Source organism: Arvicanthis niloticus, chromosome 5 (genome assembly GCF_011762505.2).
Source record: "Arvicanthis niloticus isolate mArvNil1 chromosome 5, mArvNil1.pat.X, whole genome shotgun sequence".
NCBI classification, from domain to species: Eukaryota; Metazoa; Chordata; class Mammalia; order Rodentia; family Muridae; genus Arvicanthis; species Arvicanthis niloticus.
Genome location: NC_047662.1, coordinates 66,503,969 through 66,520,949, shown reverse-complemented (window position 1 = coordinate 66,520,949; position 16,981 = coordinate 66,503,969). Strand labels below are relative to the sequence as shown.

The following is a 16,981-nucleotide window of genomic DNA, read 5'->3' as shown; positions in this document are numbered from 1 at the left end:
GTGTGTGTGTGTGTGTGTGTGTGTGTGTGTGTGTGTGTGTGTGTGTGTGTGTGTGGCTTTTTTGAGACAGGGTTTCTCTGTGTAGCCCTGGCTGTCCTGGAACTCACTTTGTAGACCAGGCTGGCCTGGAACTCAGAAATCTGCCTGTCTCTGCCTCCCAAGTGCTGGGATTAAAGGCGTGTGCCACCACCACCCAGCTCCTATAACTTTTTTTATCCATATGCCACCAGCTTTGGTCCCTAAACTAGCTTAAAGCTTTATGATGTAGAGAATGTGCTCAACAGATGTTAAGCCTGTAAAATCATAAAATTAATATGGGAGAAGAGTTGGTGAAGGAGGAGGAGGAGCAGGAACAAGAGGAGGAGCAGGAGGAGGAACAGGAGGAAGAACAGAAGCAGGAAGAGGAGGATAAGGAAGAGGAGCAGGAGGAGGAGCAGGAGGAGGAGCAGGAGGAGGAGGAGTTGGAGCAGGAGCAGAAAGGTGGTACCAGCACCCCCACCATGCAAAGCAGGTAATCTCTCATCCATGGTCTGATAGAGGGAATCTCAGAAATGGGGAAACATACAAAATTAAGTTCTTTTCTCTTGTCTGTTAAATGTAGAATTTTTTTTCTTTTATAAAAATATTTTTTAATGTTAGAGCCATTATGCGGCTGCATAAAAATAATCAAAATATCTCACATCTTGGGTGGTATAATGGTTCTATAAAAACAGTAGTACGTTCTCAATATCTATTGAACACTGGCTGGCATTTATCTGTGAAGCTTGTTCTATATCTATAAGTTAACAAAATACTTACAAATCAGTTACTTCACAGGGTAAAGGTGTATGTATTAGAAAATAATTTACTTACATGGAATTGTGTGGAAAAGCATCCATATACTATTTTAGTGACTACGCTCTGTTGAAAATATAGGATCAACCTGTCTGTAAATGGCACCACTGTACTGGTGCCACAAGAGGCCATATTGAAAGAACAGGTGTCACTTCAAACAGCTAAACAAGGGGTTAACTTTATTACAAAAATTACACAAATCATACATTCTTCTGGACATATTTTCTTTTAGATGGCCCACAGTTTTTAAATGCCAAATAATCCTTTAATCAATGGGAGGTTCTGACCTGCAGAACTTTTCATTAAGTACTCAAAAGCACAGGTAAGTCCACCAGAGTAGATAGAAACCAAAGCTTCTACCTGACACACGTGGGACACAATGCTGGAAGGGCATCTATCGACACTGCAGGCAAAGTCAGACCATTCTGATTACAGCTAAGAACTGCTGTCTTCCACGTCCATGAAGTGACTGCATAATAATGAAAGTTACGTAAGTTCCCTGCCACCTCTTCAGCTGCTCTCAGCTCTGTGACTTCCTAATTCGCTAGTGACTTATTACATGCATATGATACACAATACTAAATTACACACATAAAAATGCTGCTCAGCCCAGTATCTGAGTCTTTGAGGAGTTCTATACATGCTATTCTATGAGCACAATGAAAGAAGGAGGTGGGAGAGGAAGAGTTAGAGAGACACTGATTAACTCTCAAAATAGTGATGGGGACACATTTCAAAGGATGAAATCCCCAATCATCTGCTTTTAAATGTTGTATTAGTAATTTTAAGTGACTGATTTATCAAAGGTAGAAAAGAAAATGGATAACATGTCAGGGGAAGGCAGCTGGAAGACAGTGGAAGTTAAAAGGCAATGAACTATCTAACACTTAATTGGCAGGCCATTTACATAAAGCTCAAATAAGAGCTGAGTCAGACAATGGTTGAGAAATGGCAGAAATGATTCCTTTAGCACCCGATAGTGTTTGCATCATCAGATTGAGCGCTAGTGAATTATCTATGTGAGTTGACAAACATAGCCAGCCACAAGTCATTTTGTGAAAAAGCATACATTTAAAGACCCTTTTAGTTAGTCTTTGAACAATCACAGCAGTTATCCTGTGCTTGGTAAGTGCTCAGTGCTGGCAGGAATCTTTTTATTTTTATGTGCATTAGGGTTTTGCTGCGTGTATATCTGGTGCCCACAGAAGGGCATTAGAGCACTTGGCACTGAAGTTACAGATGATTCTGAGCTGCTGTGTGGATGTTGGGAAGTGAACCCAGGTCCTCTGGAAGAGCAGTTTACAGTTAAGTTTAACAACTTAACCATCTCTTGACTGGAATTTTTTTTTTAATATGCTGCAAATCCTTATGTTCTCTCTTGAGTATATTTTCTCAACAGTGTATGCTTCAGTCTCAGTATCTGTGGGCCTCCAAAATTCCTCTGTTGGAGCCTAATCCTCAGGCACCAGGGTAGAAGGCTGGCTTCTAGAGGGCAATTAGGGCATAAGGGCTCCAAGCTCATGGGGGGCCTACTTCCTGTCTTAGTTAGGGTTTCATTGCTGTGAAGAGACACCACGACCAATGTAGCGTTTATAAAGGACACCATTTAACTGGGGTTGGTTTACAGTTTCAGAGGTTCAATCCATTATCATCGTGGTAGGAAGCATGACAGTGTCCAGGCAGACATGGTACTGGAGAAGAAGGTAAGAGTTCTACATCTTGATCCTTAGGCAACCAGAAAGAGACTCTCTTCTGCAGGCAGCCAGGAGGAGGGTCTCTTCCGTACTAGGCCAAGCTTAAGCACAAGACGAATCCGAATCCTCAAAGCTCACCTAAACAATGACACACTTCCTCTAACAAGGCCACACCTCCTAATAGTAATACTTCCCATGGGCCAAGCATATTCAAACCACCACCCTGACCTTACAAAATAATGTGCATTTGACCAGTTGTCTCTTCCCCATTTAAAGACAAAGAGACGCAGGCTTTTGCTCTTCGCTTGGACCCAGGGTCACTAAAGGCACCATGGGAGCCAATCCCTCTGCCTGAATTTCATGTGCTCCTTTACTTCCAGTCACTGCTCACCTCTGCAGCCACCATGATCATCATCACTGAAGGAGTGTCTGCTGAACCAAGCCAACATGAAAAAATGTTAAATACTTTCAATTATTTGCCAATATTCACCCTTAAAACCTTAAAATAGATAAAATAACACATTACCACCAATTAATCACCAAATTGGGGGGGGGGGGGGGAATGGCCCTATGTTATCCCATACTCATCTACAACTTATGGTTGAAAAGACCAGGTGTAAGACTGGAAAGGTGTCCACAAAATATTTATTTCCATTGTAAGTTTCTAATCACCTGGGTAAAACTACCTACCTAATTCACCTTCTGCAAGCATGGCTGGTTCTCAGAAGTTCTTGTCCATCAACACATCTATCACCATTCCTGCATCCTTGGGACTCCATGAAACACCTATAAACTCCTGCATCAGGATTAATTCAACTCTTGACAGGGTGCTATGGCATGAGAAACCATTGCTGAAAACACACTAAACCCACTAACAGTCTGAAGATAAATATGCTACGTCCCCCTAGACTCTTTCTAACTACCATAAGAAATTTTTCATTAACCACTGACTTTCCTGATAGATCTCTATGGAGAGCTTTTGGGGCCACCTGGCAAGAATCTTGGGCCAGGACAAGGAAGGGGGCTTCAGACAGGAATTTGACATTGGGCTATAACAGGGAAGTAAGTTCAGGTGGGAATCTAATTTTAGGCTAGAACAAAGAAGTAGGCTTCAGGCAAGAATCTTGATTCTGGGCTAGGACAGGGACATAGGCTCAGATACCTTGATCATCCTGATAAACCCACCAGTTACTTTGTTTATTGTCTTGCTTGTCCCTTGACTATTTGTGTTTACTGTACTGCTTGTTCCTTGACCTGGAACTGACCTTATTATTTGCATGTAATTAAAATGGTATAAAAGCAGATTGGGAAAAATAAACTGGCCTCAGGCTCAGAACTGGCTGGGGTCATGCTACAATGTTGTCTAATTGTCTTTCTTCTTTTTAATCCTTGCTCCTGACCTGGAGAACCTGTTGACTGACTGAGCTGGCTTGGTCAGATCTCTGTCCCATTATCCACTGTGGTTATGAGGAAAAGTCAATCCAAGAGGGAGAAGCCCCCAAATGCCTACTCCATTCCCTACTACTCAAAGCCAGGAGTCTGCAGCCATTCAACAGCACTTATATCAACAGCCCCATGTCCTTTCTACACCCACTGTTATATGCTTGTAGACAAGTGTTGGGAGCCGACTTTAGTAGAAAGCGGCTAGATCAACTTTGCAGCCATCTGGAACCATATACCCTGATGAAAGACTTGGTTGTCAAAAGCCTATAACAGCTGAAGCACACTCTGATAAATATATTGTTTATCCCACATAGCTTGTTTTGCTGTTTAGTGACCTCAGCTGTATGGTGCACGTGGTAAAATGTTTTCACCTGTGTTCTCCTGCTTGTGTATATAAATACCTCAGAATTCCCTTCAAGAAGAGACTCAATAAAGGAGAGACTTGAGAAAATAGAAGAGACTGAATCACACCCTGTCTTGTCTCCATTCTTCGAGTCTCTTGCCCCAAGAGCCACACTCTCTCTTGACCAGAGCACTTAGCCCCAAAAGTGTTGAGGCAAAGTATTGAGGCAGAATGTGGGCCTCAACAGACAAGCATGTCCAGGACAACTTTCAGGAGTGTGGTTCCTGGTGAATGAACTCAGGTTATCAGGCTTGGTGGCAAATGTCCTTATTCACAACTATCTCTCTTGCCCCAAAGACTTTTTTTTTTCAAGATAGCTTTTCATGGAGCCTAGGCTAGTCTCAAGCTTGCTACATGGCCAAGGATTTATCTTGAACTTAGTCTTCTTAAGTACTGAAAATACAAATTTGCACCACCACTGCTAGTTTACTGACTGCGGGGATAAACCTCGAGGCTTTACATGTCCTAAGCACACTCTTCCCAACTTGGCTGCATTCCCAGCCCAAAGCATTTTATATACTCTTCCTATGCCGTGTCAAGGTTATTTATGAACAAACTATTTCATGTACCACCATAAGAGTGTGTGCAAAGACTGGGAAAGAATGGCTTGACATGAGTGAACCACAGACACACGCCACAGCAAATGGTTCAACCAAGAAACAGAATCTCACAAGAGAGCTCGTGGGGAGATGCGTGTAACAGGTGTGGCAGATCTCTACAAGTTATGAGATGGGTCTGACTGACCACATCCCCCTATAAGCTTCCCTCGTCATGCCACACAAGTCACAACACTCATGAACACTTTAAATTTACTCAAACAATACAGTCCATGTGCCAGCCAAGACTACATAGCTCGATCTTTTCTCAAGAAATAGATAGATTAGACAGACAGACAGACAGTGTTAGAAAAGCCAGAGGAGAAATGCTGTCTAAATATAGCATGATATGATAGTTGGGGAGACAAGAGAAAGAAGGGACACTACATGAAATCTAAATAAGAACAATGGACAGACTGCAGTTAGTGCAAGTGACCAGTGCTGGCTTCCTGGTACTGTAACAAACGCTGAAACTCAGGTGACTTCAGAGAGGAGAGGGAATCTGGGCTCATACTTTGCAGGCTGACTTCACAGCTGGTCTGCCTTATCACCTTGAGGTCTGTAGTAAGGCAGTACATCTGGGCAGAGGTGCAGGGTAAAGGAAGGCCATTCATCTTGTGGGAGCCAGGAGGAACAAAGGGAAGAGGGAGGCTGGAGTCCCCTAATTTCCTTCGCTAGCATACTGCCAGTGACCTGAAGCCTACTGTGCCCCAGCTCTTAAAATTTCTCAATACTTGGCAAGAGCATCAGGCTAAAGACAACACCCACACAGTAAGCCATGTAGGGATCATTCCCAATCTGAATTCTAGCGTGGTCCATGTTACTCAATATGGGAACTATAATGTGCTGGTTAATAAATGACTAATAAGGAAAGCCAGTGCAGGGCGCACGGGAACTCTCTGTGCTCCTTTCACAGGAAATCTTCAACTCTGAAGCCATTCCTAAATGAAAGGGGCTTTCCCAGTCCTCACTAGGATTAAAGTGGCTTTTTCTGTTCATTTTTCTGTTCATTCTGTTAGCAATCAACACCAACAACAAAAAAAATCAAAACCTGTGGACAAAATAAACATTTACAGTTCTAACATAAAAGTATTAAGTACACTACAGCAAATAGAAGATCAGGATGTATATAATTTAAGATCCATAAGAACATAAGAGACACCCAAGCTGGTGGTAATATCTGTAATCCTAGCACTCAAGAGGCTGAAACAGAAAGATCAAGATTTAGAGCCAGCCAGGGCCAGATAAGCCTCTGTCTCTAAACAGTAATGACAAAAGTAAACAGATTCAAAGAAGGTATATAAGTGTCTTGCACTTAAACACCAAAACAGGTATCATTTAAGGAGTGGATGATGGAAATTTTAGGTCCACCTGGCAGAAGCTAGAGTCATCTAAAAGGAGGAACCTCAACTGAGAAAATGCCTCCATAGTCCTGGGCTGTAGGCAAGCCTGTAAAGCATTTTCTTAATTAGTGATTGATAGGGGAGGGCCCAGCCCACTGTGGGTGGTGCCATCCCTGGGCAGGTATCCTGTGTTCTATAAGAAAGCAGGCAGAACGAGCTATGGGGAGCAAGCTGGTAAACAAGCACCCCTCCACAGCTTGAGTCAGTTCCTGCCTCAAAGTTCCTGCCGTGCGTGAGTTCCTGTCCTGACTTCTCTCAGTGATGGACCTTAGCTGAAATAAACCCTTTCCTCTACAAGTTGCTTTGCTCATGGTGTTTCATGACAGCAGTAGTAACCCTAACTAGGACAGAGTGTGATTAATCTTCAGGTCACACTCTGTGGTGCTAATACTGAAGCCTACATCACTCACATAGAACTGGTACCCACATAAGCAGAAGAAACTCTGTTGAAAGTGCTAGGGATTGAAGTATATGTTCTCTCCCAGTGAAGGTCTCACCCTCAGTGTGGTAAGAGTTAAGATGCAGACTATGGGAGATGTTCAAATTCAGAGGAGTGAGGCACTCACAATGAGATCGGTGACTTCCAGGAACAGTGCTCCACCATGTGAAGACAGAGCAAGACAAACCTGTACAAGTGGGAGACAGCACAGCCTCACTAGAACCCAGTCACACTGACACCCTTAATCTCAGACTCCAAGTTCAAAACACCGAGACTCTAAGTTTCTGTTGCTTAAGCCACGCAGTGAGCTGTATTACATTCTGTTACGAAGCTCAAGGTAATTACCACAGACTGGTATTTTAAGATATGTAAACAGCAATAAGCATGCCTATTCGTCCCTTTTAAGCCAGCAATCCTATATCTGATTTCTTAATTATTTCCAAATAATTCAAACATAAATGATTCAAACATGTGACAAAGTTATATATATGAAAACATACATCACTTAAACCTTTTTTAGTGCTGCAAAGATGGGTCAGGGGTTAAGAGCGCTTATTGCTCTTGCAGAAGACCCAGGTTCAATTCACAACACTTATATTGCCACTCAAAACCATCCCTAACTCCAGTTCCAGAGAATTCCATGTCCTTTTTTTAAAACTGTAGGGGTTTTCATGTTTGTTTGGCTTTTCAAGACAGGGTTTCTCTGTGTAACCCTGGCCATCCTAGAACTCATTCTGTAGACCAGGCTGACCTCAAACTCAGAGATTCACATGTCTCTGCCTCCCAAGTGCTGGACCTGTATATCCTGTGCCACCACCTCCTAGCTAAAAGATAAAAAAAAAATTTAAAATTATTTTTAAACCGATAACAGCTTAAATGTCTAACAGTGGAGAGGTGGCTAGCTACAGTATCCTACTTGATCTAATACTATTTAATCATCTTAAATTATTACAAAAGCACTCAGACTTAAACATGTAGTTAAAATTAAATACTAAGCAGAAGCAACAATGTATAATAAAGCTAATCATGTAAATAATATAGACAAATGTTTAGAACATTAGCTGTAAACAAAGTCATTTGCTGGAAAGCATTCTTTTATCTAACAATGCAAGAATTAAATATGGTTGAGAATGTTTGGTAGATCCTAAGTGTAATTACATCCTAACTTTTTTGTTATAGACTGGTGGCATTTTTCCCAATAGTGGCCACTATTTTAAAAACTGAGAATGAAATATTGACATTTCATACACAAGGACCATTAATTTCTCACTATGACACACTTTTTTGTTTGTTTGTTTTGTTTTTGTTTTTCTAGAGAGGCTTTTTCCCTATGTAGCCCCGTCTGTCCTGGAACTCACTATGTAAACCAGGCTGTCCTTGAACTCACAGAGATACACACCTGCCTCTGCCTCCTGAGTGCTGGGATTAAAGACATGGATAACCACTGCCCAGCTTCACTTTTTTTTATTATGTTATTACTTACCTAGAGATGGTCTCCAAGGCATCTTCAAAGATGTCCTGGAAAGGAATAAAAAATACAGTGAGTTTCTCAAGAATGGAGACTTTCACCTGTGAAAAAACAAGTTTATGAAGGGGAAAAGGATCAGCTGGGGAAGTGGGGGCAGAGTAACAATCCTAGTGGAATACCACTCACAGAAGAGCTCTGTGAATTTAAGTGAGATTTCTTCCTGCTTTTACTGTGACTGAGACTGGTAAAAATACTCAGCCCAATGTCAAAGTCACCCATTGTGGCTTCTTCCATTCAGCGTTGTTCTCTCCTCAGTTTCATTCACCCCGACAAAGAACATCCCATGAGTAACAGGTCATGCCCACATCAGTCTTCCCTTTCTCTGGCCTTTATCTCAAATCTACCCACCAATGCTATGCTCCTGAGCTAGGCTTAAACCATCACCATGCTGTGCTTGCTGCATGCCAGGAGGCTGTCCTATCATCCTATCCTGTCCTAGTTACAGTCACTACTGCTGTGATGAGACATCATGACCAAAGCAACCTGTAGAGGGAAGGCTTTATTCAGCTGACACTTCCACATCACTGTTTATCACTGAAGGAAGTCAGGACAGGAACTCACACAGGCCAGGAATCGGAAAGCAGGAGCTGACACAACGGCCCTGGACGGCTGCTGCCTACTGGCCTGCTCCCCATAGCTTGCTCAGCCTGCTTTCTTATTGAATCCAGGACCACCAGCCCATGGGTACCACCACCTCCAAAGGGCTGGGCCTCCCCCATCAATCATTAACTAAGAAAATGCTCTACAAGCATTGTCTAATATTTCCTACAGCCCAATATTATAGAGGCATTTTTTTTTTCAACCAAGGATCCCTCCTCTCTCATGACTAGCTTGTGTCAAACTGACATAAAACTTGCCAAAACAGAGGTTAAATAGATGGCTCAGCAGTTAGGAGCACTGACTGCTCTTCCAGAGGTCCTGAATTCAATTCCCAGCAACCACATGATGGCTTACAGTCATCTGTAATGGGATCCAATGCCTCCTGCTGGTGTGTCTGAAGATAGTGACAATGTACGTACACACATAAAATAGTAAATAAATCTTAAAAAAAAAAAAACTAGCCAGAATATTCATATTCTCTTTCCTTTTCTCCCTCCTTCCCCTCCCTACCCTTCCCCCATCTCACATCCACACTCAGACTCATACAGAACACACACATGTGCACACATGAGCTCTCTATCTTCCTACCTTCCATTGGGCCTTAACAGGAGAGCCATCCACCCTCCTTTCCCTCAGTAGGCACACACATTGCTCTCACTGTACTGAGCCCAGCTCCTTGCTGCAGCCATCAGAGCCCTGTCCACCTGCCTCTAAGCACGCCTCCAGCCTGCCCCTCTCCCGTTCCTCTTCAGCCACACAGATCTTTGTTTTCTGGTCCTCTAACACGCCACCCTCATTTATGTCTCCCACCAGTGTGGCCCTCCCCGACACAGGCTGATTCCCATCACTGGGTTTTACCACAGAATGTCATTTCCTCAAGGTTAGGACTTTGATCACACTAATTAAAGTCACCAAGAATAGTAACTTATAATTTCTCATCATCTGTTTTATTTTGTCCACAATACTTACAGTCTACAATCATCTTCCTTGTTTACCTAGCAAATAACTAATTGTAAGGAGAAAACATCACAGTTGCACTCCTTGGGATTTAAAATACCAAGTGAAAGCAGGAAGCACCACACTGCCCTGCATTAAGGTCAGAAACATCAGGGACTGCCAGCTGGCAATTGGCAGGGTGGGACCCCGACAGAGCTCACCATGCAGGCCTCATAACCTGGTTTCAATCCCCAGAACCCACAAAAGACAGAAGGAGAGAAAAAACTCTGAGGTTGTTCTCTGACACACACCCCCTTGCATTGGCTCGGCTCATACACAGGCAACACAGTAACAATAGCAGTGCAGGTACGGGGCATGTGGAAGCCTACTTAGAGACCATGTCCTCCTGGTAAAGCATTTCTTCTGCTTTGTTTTCATGCGCTTTAATCAGCTCTGTTCTGTGACTTTGGGTGAAAAGAATGGGACCGGAGTTGCACCTCTAGCCCTGGGTGGTACATGTCACCCAGGTAATATTACAAGATCAAAGAAATAGTTTCCCCTTCCCTTAGGGGCTAACCCATGTGGGCCTGTCCATCATTTGGACAAGGAAAGACCCTCAGGAAATCTGTCCAATACTCCTGAAAGGTATTAAAAGATGAGTGTGAAGCCGGAGAGATGCTCAGCTCTCAAGAACATCCTCGGGTGCCACTCCTGCCAAGGACCTGGGTTTGGTTCTCAGCATCAGGGAGCTCACAACCACCTGTAACCCCAGCTCCAAGGGTTCCAACACCATCTTTGAGCCTCTGTGGGCACCTTGAACCCATGTGTACATACACAGTTAGATACATAAATAAAATTAAGCCTTTTCTTTAAAAAAAAAAAATTTAATGGGAGTAACAACTTCCCATCAGTGAGATATGTACTTTCCCAGACAGGAGCACATCTTGGTACAGCTACAACAGACGTCCACAACTCACTAAGACTGCCTGAGGTTCCAAGTTCTATCTCACAACCATAGCTTCCTCCTTCAGTCTCCTTTCCAGATACCAGCCAAAAACCCTAAATCAGCTTGACTGATGCTCTGGGCATCCCACTCTCTGAACACACACACCAAACTCTATTCTTCCATTAACTCAATCGGCTTGACTTTCTTCTGACTGGCAGCCTGCCCTGTGTTTTGCTGTTTTTGTTTGTTTTCCCTCTCAAACTCCAACAAAACTGTTCTCTGGTTTTCTTCTGAGTCATCTTAAATTCTATTATCTAATATGAGAACATTTCAATATAAGCGAGTTTTAGGTCAGCTAGGGCTATGTAGCAAAATTCTATCTCAAAAAAATAAATAAAAGGAAAAAAAAAATCAAACCAAGTCCTATGTGAGCCTGAACTGAACCACAGAGCTCTTAATCAACAAGCTATAAAAGCTAGTACTCCAGAGACTACCTCCAACCCCATCTGTAGCTGCTCCTAGGCCTGGCAGTTAACAAAATACAACCTTTCCCAGATGTCAAAGGCTACAAACTTCACTCTCAATTAGAGCAGACTAACAGGAAGAGAAGAAAAAAGGACACAGCCGGGCGGTGGTGGTGCATGCCTTTGATCCCAGCACTTAGGAGGCAGAGACAGGAGGATTTCTGAGTTCGAGGCCAGCCTGGTCTACAGAGTGAGTTCCAGGACAGCCAGGGCTACACAGAGAAACCCTGTCTCGAAAAACCAAAAAGAGAAAAAAGAAAAAGAAAAAAAGAAAAGAAAAGAAAAAAGTACACAGCACAGCTGACCAAGATCTTTGAATCCAACTTTCATTTGCGTGTGTGGGGGGAGGGGGGTACTCTTTCAGTTAATAAAAACAGGCTTCGGAAATTTTTAAATTCATGTGTGGTGGCAGACATTTCTAATCTCGGCACTCAAGAGACTGAGGTAGGAAGACTGAAGATTCAAGACCTAAATGGGCAGGAAATGCCTAACTCAATACACCAAACACTCTCTAAAACAGAATTCTAATCGAGTAACAGGAACATCACTACCTGAAGACAGAGTTTGCCTTGGATATTTTTAATTGAATATGATGTCCACATTCTTAAAAGGTGACGTCACTGCCTCGTTCTCTAGTTACCCCCCAGAAAGTGTTCTCTTATTACCTACGGAAGTTCTGTGGAGTTGGTTTGGTTTGATTTTGAGACAAGATTTCACCCTGGCTGACCTAAAATTTACTATGTGGACCAGGCTGGCCTCCAACTCAGAACTTAAAAGCCACTGTGTCTGGCTTGTTTGTTTCCATCATACAACCTTTCACTGCATTGTCTAGGCAGATCTGGAGCTCTGGAGCTCAAGGCTCCTGCCCACCAGGCCCATCCCTTCAGCCTCCAAGTGCTGAGACTACAAGCATTGGGCGAGAAAGCCTTTTGATGCTTAAAGCTTCATTTTTACAAATAACATATAGCTTTTAGAACCCACAGATATGAAAATCTGGGGTTGTAGGTTAAGTCATCCCTGTGGGAATGATTCAATCAAGCACTTTCTGTAGTAAGTGGAGAAACTACAAACAGCCATGGTGTTGCAGGCATTTAATGCCAGCACTCAGGAGGCAGAAGCAGTTGGATCTCTGTGAGTTCCAGGCCAACCTGGTCTACACAGCGAGGACAGCCAAGGCTCTGCAGAAAGACCCTGTCTCAAAAAGCTTTATAAAAAAAAAAAAAAAAAAAACCTATAAAAAAAATCAAATAAACAAATAAATGAGTTCATTTTGACTAAGTAGCTGCTTCACTCTGATGAGTTGTATTTTACTCAGATGATTCAGTTACTGAAGCCACCTAGACATGAATCACACACAATATTGTGAAGATCTTCATTTTTTAAAAATTAGTCAAAACCCAAAAATGCTTTTCCAGTCGCACATGTCAGAAACCATCCACGGCTGTCCCATCCTCGGCATGGAGCTGGCACGCCACCAATCAAGGAGAAAGCTGCTGATAAGCAGAGGAGCCTCCCACCTTGATCTTAACTGTTACTGTCAGGAACATGCACAGAGGTCATTTAGCAGGGCTTGCTGAGACTGTGGTTTGGAGGTCCTAATGACCCTGGAGGAAGGTGTGTGTCAAGTGCGTTGCCTCTGCACCGAGGTCCATCATTTCAGGACAGAAAGGTCAGACACAAGCCAGGCTCTGTCTTAGCCTCTCTCCCTTTCCCTTTTTCTTCACTGTAGCAAACCCCTTCCGCCCATCCCAGTGTTAGCACTGGCAATCTGGGGGCACAGGTGGACACTCATAATACCTACAGAGAGTTGAGGGCACTGGGTGCCCACTGAGGTAAACACAAGAGGATGGCATGAGCCCCACCTACCCTCCCTCCCAGCCTCCTACAGGTCTGTACCGGGCTCTGTGGAAAGTCTATGGGTCAATGCTCGATCACGTGCTCTAACATCTATGGGGCAAGTTTGTCTCTACAGAGAACTAGCACTGTAAATAAACATGCATCGCTGACTTAGTTATACTGCCAGTAGAGGATGGTGAAAATACAAGTTAGCTTGGGAGATAGACCTGTCTGGGTGTGAACCCTGACCTGAAGCAAGTCTAGCCCTTTTAAGCTTTCATTTCCTGGTGCTAGGCTGGGAATCTCATCCCACTCCCAGGAGTTCTGGGAGGATTTTGGTGACACAGTGCATAGAAAACAGGTCTGACTCAGAACAGGCTCCACCAACACAGTTCATGGGATATTCATCCTCAGAAATGAGTCGGCTGACTCCTGAAGACAGAGCTAGAATCATCATACCCAAGATTCTGAGCCTCTCCTGGAAAGGAGGGGAAAAAAAAATCAGATGAGAGTGTGTCTGTAGCAAACACATACTCCCAAATGTTAACTGCCATCTCTTTTCCCTTCTTAGATGCCTTCACCTCAGAATCTTTCCCCTGCATCCCCTTCTTACACAGTTGACTTCCGGCACGGAAAGCCTAACTCCTGGGCACAGACTCACAGGACCTCTGCATGCCAGTGAGCAGTGTGACCTTGGCTGACACACGAAATCTTTTTAGGACCCAGCCCCAAGACGACTACCAGCAGAGACTGGCACTCGTTCAAAGTCATTAACTCTTGGAATTACAGTAAATTTGGAAAAAGAATTTAAAAAATAAAAAGAACTTCCTCAAACACGCAATCAAACCTCAGGTTTCTGGGAGTGTGTGGATTTCAGTGCCACCAACCTGATTGACCCTGCATAGTGGCTGCCATGACTACCAAGAAAGGGAGTCGCTCACAGAAAGATTCCTCAGAATTTCCAACAAGCACGGGAAGTGAGGAGATTATAAACCAACCACCAGATGTCGCTCTCAAGAGTAGGAGAGCAAGCCATTAGCTCCCGTTACCCACAGATTAGTGTGTTTTTAAAAGTGAAAGTTAAGTATGAGGAGACACTGTAGCTTAAGGGAGAAGTTCTAAGGACTTAAAAACAACAAATCACCCAGAATCAAAATTACTACAAAACGAATACACTAAATTGCCAAAAAGGAGCACACAGTGTGACTCCACAGAGCGGTGAGTATGAATGGACATAAAATGTGCTCTACATTTGGCGGGGAGATGATCAAGAGCCTTTATGGCCACGTATGAAATTGTCAAAGGATATAGAAAAGATGTGGACTGCAGTGCGTAGACTATAATGAAGTGTATTTACAAAAGGTACAACTGTATGTACTGAATTTATTTAGCAGAGATGAGCAAATTATTTCACTTTCATTGACATCACTTGGTTAAATCTTTGTTTTCTACAGAGACAGGGTTTCTCTGTGTATAGCTTTGGCTCTCCTGGAACTCACTCTTGTAGACCAGACAAGCCTCAAACTCTGATTGCCTCTGCCTCCTGATTAAAGGCGTGTGCCACCACCACCCAGCTTAGCTAATGTTTTTATGGCTGTAAAATAAACCATGCAAATCACTTATATCAACACCCCTGTCTTCCAGGGCCAAACCTACCCATAGTTCATAGTAGGCTACGGCCTACTATTTGTTTGGGAGTGGAGGGCAGGGGAATAATTTCACACAGAGAACAACAAGCCGAACCAAGAGACTTAGTATTTTAAACTACTTCTAAGACTTATTAAATGAAAGTCCCAGTTCTGGAAGACACAGCATGGCATTCCACCTATCGTAAGGCAGACCCTGTAAGTATGGTAATAAGTGATAATAGATAGGCACAGTGGGCTACTTCTGACGTAGGTGGGAAAGAATGGTAAAGAGAAAGACCATGTTAACTTCTGAGTGATTGGAAGTTCACAACAAGCACACCTATGTCTCTCACACAGAGCATGAACAATCTGAATTCTATAAAAAGGGACACTGTTCCTTTAAGAAGCAGATCCAGCACACAAGGAGAAAGCACAGGCACAGTAAGGCTAGAGAACACTGCCACTCACTCTGTTCCTTGTCATTCTGGCAACTTAAAAACAAAACAAACAAACAAACAAAAAAATATTATTTGGAAAGAACTGCAAACTTACACACTAGTCACCAGGTTACTAGCACAAGGCATGCCTGTGTGCTACTTACCCAAATTCTCCTATCTTTGACACTTTGCCACACTGGTTTCACAACCTGTTCTGCCTTCTCTCCCAACACCTCCTCCCCTTGCTTCCCGTCTAGCTATCCACACAGTTTATTTTTCTGAAGCACCTGACAGTAAGGTGTGTCGGACTTTACAGGTCAGTGTGGTCTACATACCGCAGCCTGTGTTTACCTCTTAGGCAGCCTGGTTCTCTGTCAGACTACACTTCATGCCAGTCCCTATGTGTCAGCTGACCCACCTCTGCAGCACTTTTTAATTCTGCAGTACAGGCTCTGGGCTAGAGCCAGCTACTGCACTCTGCTGTCATGCCTCTCCTGCCTTCATTAATCTGGAATTTTTATATCACTATCTTCCTGTCAACTTCCTTTTCTTCTCTCCTCTTTACAGTATTCAACACTAAAGACTCCAACAGTGAGTCTTTCATCAGCATGGACTGAAAGACCCCAACTGGTTCCCATATTCTAAAATAGACTTAGTATCCTTAACCATTGTGGTACTCAAACTGTCCCAAATATGGCCCAGATAACTTGTACATTCTCACAACTTTCCCTCTTGAGAAAATTCTACTGCTTGGTGCTTGCTCGCCATAAGAATTCCAGGGTCGGAATTCTTACCCTGTGACTCTGAGGTATAGATGAGTAGGTACTACCCCACTACAGCAGGGGTTCAATATCCTTCAGGCCACCTGCCCCTCAAGTGGTACTGATTGCAATCATCTAACACAGCATCCCGTTTCTCCACTACACCGTGACTATTTTTGTTTGGCAATTTCTAAAATGTTTAAGGCGAGGGCCAGCAAGATGGCTCAACAGATCAGAACGATCCGCACCACACCTGCAGATCTGAGTTCAGCCAGTCGGATCCAGATGGTGAAAACAACAGAACTGACTCCCACGGGCTGTCCTCTGACTTCTGTGCACAATGATTTAACTAACTGAGTAGTTAATTAACGTAAAAGTGTGTTTGAAGAACATGTGAGCGCATGTGACTACCACACTCCTCAGACGAATGTGCCCCTAGACTCAGCACCTAGGACAGTGCCATCCTGACTTGTCCCCTCTGAGATCACAAGCAATCATTAGCCACAGCAGGCTCCTGAAGCAATCTAGCAACAGCCTCTGAGCACAGACAGCATCAAGCCTGTTTCCACCTGCCTAGAGTGAGCACAGACAGCATCAAGCCCTGCCTAGGATGTTCTACCACAACAAGCTGTTTATCTTCCATCAGCAGCGACTCAAAGACCCCGACTGTTTTCAATGTTCTATAATAGACTTAGTGTCCTTAACCATTGTGGTACTTAAACTGTCCCAAATATGGTCCAGATAACTTCTCACAACCTTCCCTCTTGAGAGAACTCTACTGCTTGGTGCTTGCTCGCCATAAGAAATCCTGAGTCTGAATTCTTACCCTGTGACTCTGAGGTATATCTTTACTTTATTTTCCCAATCCTGGCTCTCATATCTGACACACCAATGTACACTCTCAAGTGGACTTCAACAGTGTGCTTGGTTTGCTGCTGCCTGAATCTGACTTCCCCACTTTGCCATTAGCTAA

General features: G+C 43.5%; 1 protein-coding gene across 1 annotated transcript in view; it reads right to left on the bottom strand.

Moving 5' to 3' along the window:
- Nucleotides 1–16,981, bottom strand: part of Ttc39b (tetratricopeptide repeat domain 39B) — a 99,329-nt gene that overhangs the window by 66,354 nt on the left and 15,994 nt on the right. The window contains exon 2 of the mRNA XM_034502828.2: nt 8,296–8,330. Within this exon, the coding sequence (XP_034358719.1) occupies nt 8,296–8,330 (35 nt within the window). The remainder of the gene's footprint in view (nt 1–8,295; nt 8,331–16,981) is intronic.